The following is a 5,000-nucleotide window of genomic DNA, read 5'->3' as shown; positions in this document are numbered from 1 at the left end:
ACTAAAGCAGTTTCCATAATATTTACATTTCTGACATTGCATGGATGAAAAGGACATGAATCAAATCAAAAACGTCCTCAAATGGCTTTTCTTGTCGGTTATAAATGACTGTGATATAATAATGATATGTGAAATGTTGCTTTCAGACATCCAGGTAAATCACACGTTACACAATACAAGCCAGGTCTGTTATCCAGCTGATGATTTTCACTGATTATTATTATTATTATTATTATTATTATTATTATTATTATTATATTATTATTATTATTATTATTATTACTATTACTATTATTATTATTATTATTATTATTATTATTATTATTATTATTATTATTATTATTATTATTATTATTATTACTATTATTATTATTATTATTATTATTATTATTATTATTATTATTATTATTATTATTATTATTATTATTATTATTACTATATATTATTATTATTATTATTATTATTATTATTATTATTATTATTATTATTATTATTATTACTATGATTATTATTATTACAATTAACAATATTATTAATAACGCTAATAGTAATAATTATAATAACAATAATAATAATAATAATATAATAATAATAATAATAATAATAATAATAATAATAATAATAATAATAATAATATGAAATTCATTTAGACCAAGACCCTACCACACGTGATAATTCAACATTCCATAGGTGGTGGTTTTAGTGACGTATTTCAATGCAAATAATCTCTTATAGTCATGATATTATAATCTTTATTTGCAATACAGACCCAGTTTAACTCACTCAACACTAACACCGACTATATCCGTAGTTTACCCGGGTTACTTTTACCCCATGCCTATTTATTATATTTTTTCTGAGACAAATTATGGCGGAGTATCAAAGTTAATGTTTTTTTAGTTTTTACATGTTAATGATAGTTGAATGAAACTATTTATGCACATGCTGATTATTAATACATTTTTTCCAATTTTGAAAAGTAGCAAAAATCTCTAGGATTGAGTGAGTGAACCAGTTAACTGCCGTACTCTGAAGAAACACATAATTAAAAATTTGGCCAGAAAATTCGTCCTTTAAATATAGATCGATTTAAATGACTCTCATCTTGGCAAAAAAAAAAAGAAGAAATCCTAGGGTCAACAACACTTCGCGAAGTCCCAGGTTTGAGAGCTTATTTTTTCAAGATGATGATCATTTAAATCGATCGATATTTTAAGGACCAGTTTTCTGGTCAAAATTTTAAATAGGAGTTGAGTTGTTTTTTTTCCCAGAATACGGCAGTTAACCCTCTCCTTACGATTCAATAGTCTAATGTCACGTCGCCCGGCAACGGCGGCCATCTTGGTTCTAAACAAAAAAAAATCATTACTTTATATTTTTCATGCTGGCTAGAACTTTTCATATGTCTTGTGATCAGAATGTGTAAAAGTCAAAACATGATCAAATTTATGGTGTTTTTTTTTCTCTGGATACGCTTTTATGCTCGCAGGAGAAATATTTATTATATTCATACGGCGTCCGCCATTGTTCCGATAGTTTAGAGCCAGTGTTGTTAAGTTACCATGCGTCATTAGGAAGGAAGTGACGTTACGAATATTGAATCCTATTGTTACGATACAAACAACCGTTTTCGTACACAGTTTTGTTTTATAAATCACAAAATTTGTAAAAAAACAACAACAAAAAAAGCATTTATAAGGCATTTTTAAAACAAAATTATATGGCATGCTATTATTGCTTTATAAATTTGAGTTTGACGGTCTATTTTGTGTGTTGGTGTGACATTCAGTAAAAAAAAATAAATGAACATGGTTGGTAAGGAAAGAGTTAACACGTGCCTTTCAAAATTAATATCTCATTTCTTCCCGACAGTACAAACCATTACCAGGTTCTTCCTCTGTGTCCGTTTCAAAACGTTGACGTAATTCAATTCATTTGGACGGCAAAAAGTGTACGAATCATTATTTTGTATAGACAATGCTTGATCGAACCTGAAAAGCTTTCAATAAAAAAATTGTGTCACGTCTTTTTGGTTGATATTTTCTTTTCTGGCCAACGTGTAGGACTTATTTAAAAATTAAAGTTTTTATAAAGCGCAATATCCACTGAATGTGCTCAAAAGCTCTTTACAAAGGGTCTATGACCAAGAGCAACACGTATTGCGTTGTCTCTGTCGGAAAAAAAATGTGTAATACCCCTAACAGGCATGATGTCTCGTTCTACATGTTACGTGTTGCTGTAAAGCGCTTTGAGCACATTTAGTGGATATTTCTCCATATAAAAGTTCTAACTTTTTAGAACAAAATGACTATCTGTTAACTTAAACAATAGCAAATGTCTCAAAGCTCTTGATAGATATAGAAAAGGCGCCTTACGTGAAATTTGTCCTGTATGAAATAAAAGATTTTGATTTCATAAGACTTGCTGGTAATTTATTGAAACCCTGTGAAGTGCATTGCGTATGTAAAACAGCTGAAGAACTGAATTACACAAATGTGCGTAGTAAATTATATCTATTTTTGGCCAGCTATGTCATGCTAACCTCGTTGTAGCCGTGGTCTATCTCAATTTCCGTTCTACCAGATCTTTATGATGACACGTATCTACCTTATACAGTAGTCGCTGGTTTCTAGAACGGTCTTTGGAGAAGCCAAAAAGCGTGCTAGAATCCGCATGTGCCGAAATCCAACTCTCATGGGAGGTGACCAAACATTCGTTCACCCAGCTCCGGCGTGTCGTATTGCAGATTGAGTATAGTTAGTACCGTCAACTGGGGTAACTTTGCCTCAAGGGGAAACTTTGCCTCTGTGAATTTGGAGCAATTAGAAAAATCTCAGCTTTGTTGTGGTTATTGTACCCTTTAAAAGACTTGAATCTTTAACAAAGGAAATAATTGTCACAAAACTAAACAATCTCTTATTGGTCCAAAATTCAAGTGGCAAAGTTTCCCCTTTAGGCAAAGTTTCCCCAGTTGACGGTAATTAAAACTATATCTGAAATTTTGGCAAGACCAACGTGTACATATATGCAGGTCTGACATCCGAGCCCACTTATGGGCCTAGTTTAACATAGTTGTAATGGACAATATTTTACGTCATTTTTTGAGATGTCCATTACAACAATGATGAGCCCATAAGGATTAGGGTTATCGGACCTGTGCAAATAAGTGCACATCGGTCAAGACCTAAAGTTGTCTTTCTCATGTAGCAATTGACGTAATACGTTTAGATAAAACACTCACAACATCCGCCATCCGGATATAACACACAACAACACACAAAATTATGTGTAATCTTGAACGGTTATTGTCTGATTAATATCATTTTGTGAAAACTAATATATAAAAAAAGTTGGCTATTTAAATCAACAACAAAGAGCTGAGTGACGTCAATTTCGTTGCATCTATAGAATGCATTACAGGAAGAATCGTTGGGGGTGTAATTAAGTCTAGAGTATTTATGTTCTGGCGCTACTATGAAGTGAGTGGGAAAGTGCTAGGGTGTACAAGGGAGTTACAGTTGGCGGCCCCCCGGGGGGATGGGGAAGGGGGGGGGGGGCTTGGGGGGGTGGGGGGGGGGGCCTTGGGGGAGTGGGGGGGGGGGGGTGTTGATCCTGACAACAGGATGTAAACAATAGGCCTCTTTATTTCACAGCGCCCAACCTGGCGGGATGAAGTGTACACAAGGCATGTTGTCATAATCTAAAAACGCCTATTCTATGACGTCAGATATAACATTATCGTAACGGACGGTAAAAGGTCAAGTGATGTTTATAACTGTTATCAAATAATAAAAAAATAAAAGCGTTTTGGATATGATTTAATAATGGTGATGATGCTGATGTCGATGATGATGATGATGATGATGATGATGATGATGATGATGATGATGATGATGCTCTTGCTGATGGCGTTTATCATGATGATGTGGTTGATGTTTGTTGGTGACGAAGTTCACGATGATAATGATGATACTAATAACAATAAATATTGTAATATAATAATAATAATAATAATAATAATAATAATAATAATAATAATAATAATAATAATAATAATAATAATAATAATAATAATGATAATTATAATAATAATAATAATAATAATAATAATAATAATAATAATAATAATAATAATAATAATAATAATAATAACAATGGTTACTGTTTCTTTTACAGCGGGATATAATGCATGTAACATGCCTTGACCATGGACAAGACGCCAGGGCTACAGTTTCACGATCGTCGTCATCTGTCAAGCTGACGGGGCAGCAAACATCATTTGAATGGGGACAAGACAGGCGTCAGCCAGTGTTCCATTCTATCAATGACAGGCATCTCTATTATTATAGATAAACATGGCCAGAATAATTTACAAGTGAGGCCCTTGTCACCAAAATATTAACAAGTTAACGGCCGTACTCTGGAAAAACGCATATTTAAAAATTTGGCCAGAAAACTCATTCCTTCAAATATCGATCGATTTGAATGACTCTCATTTTTGCAAAAACTCTCAAACCTGGGATTTCGCGCAATATTCAATCAATTCCCCGGTTTGAGAGTTTTAGTCAAGATGAGGTTCATTTAAATCGATCGATATTTGAAGGACGAGTTTTCTGGCCAAATATTTTAATATCTGTTTTTTTCAAGAATATGACAGTCAACTGGTTAATCATAATATTATGATTAAATATACGGGTCACGATGACATAATAGTATATAGTGGACTATTTATGGCCAGGCCTGTTACTTGCTTGAAATAAATCATTTCTCTTGCTACCATTTCTGTGTTGACCTTTGTATCACGGGGTCATCACAACCATAATTTCATTTGTCAAGTGCGTATTATTATTATTATTTTTTATTTTTAGCATTCTGCGTATATCAAATGGACGAAGATTGAGCAATGACACAGCTGTCGACACCACTGGATTTGTTCCCGCCCTCCTTTGTCCCCATCTTCACAGCATATTATCGCGCTTATAATCTTAACTCTCTCCTTA

General features: G+C 32.9%; 3 protein-coding genes across 3 annotated transcripts in view; 2 read left to right on the top strand and 1 right to left on the bottom strand.

Moving 5' to 3' along the window:
• LOC144963868 (uncharacterized) overlaps positions 1 to 2,696 on the bottom strand; it is a 32,776-nt gene extending 30,080 nt beyond the window's left edge. The window contains exon 1 of the mRNA XM_078897817.1: positions 2,608 to 2,696. Within this exon, the coding sequence (XP_078753943.1) occupies positions 2,608 to 2,696 (89 nt within the window). The remainder of the gene's footprint in view (positions 1 to 2,607) is intronic.
• Positions 1 to 5,000, top strand: part of LOC144964294 (glucagon-like peptide 1 receptor) — a gene marked incomplete in the record, with an annotated part of 157,816 nt that overhangs the window by 73,160 nt on the left and 79,656 nt on the right.
• Positions 4,186 to 5,000, top strand: part of LOC144963866 (uncharacterized) — a 12,812-nt gene continuing 11,997 nt past the window's right edge. Inside the window, exon 1 of the mRNA XM_078897816.1 lies at positions 4,186 to 4,300. Within this exon, the coding sequence (XP_078753942.1) occupies positions 4,186 to 4,300 (115 nt within the window). The remainder of the gene's footprint in view (positions 4,301 to 5,000) is intronic.

This window comes from Berghia stephanieae, chromosome 2 (assembly GCF_034508935.2).
Source record: "Berghia stephanieae isolate SIO BIC M18660-M18661 chromosome 2, UCSD_Bste_1.3, whole genome shotgun sequence".
Lineage (NCBI taxonomy): Eukaryota > Metazoa > Mollusca > Gastropoda > Nudibranchia > Aeolidiidae > Berghia > Berghia stephanieae.
This window is presented reverse-complemented; position numbering and strand designations above follow the sequence as displayed.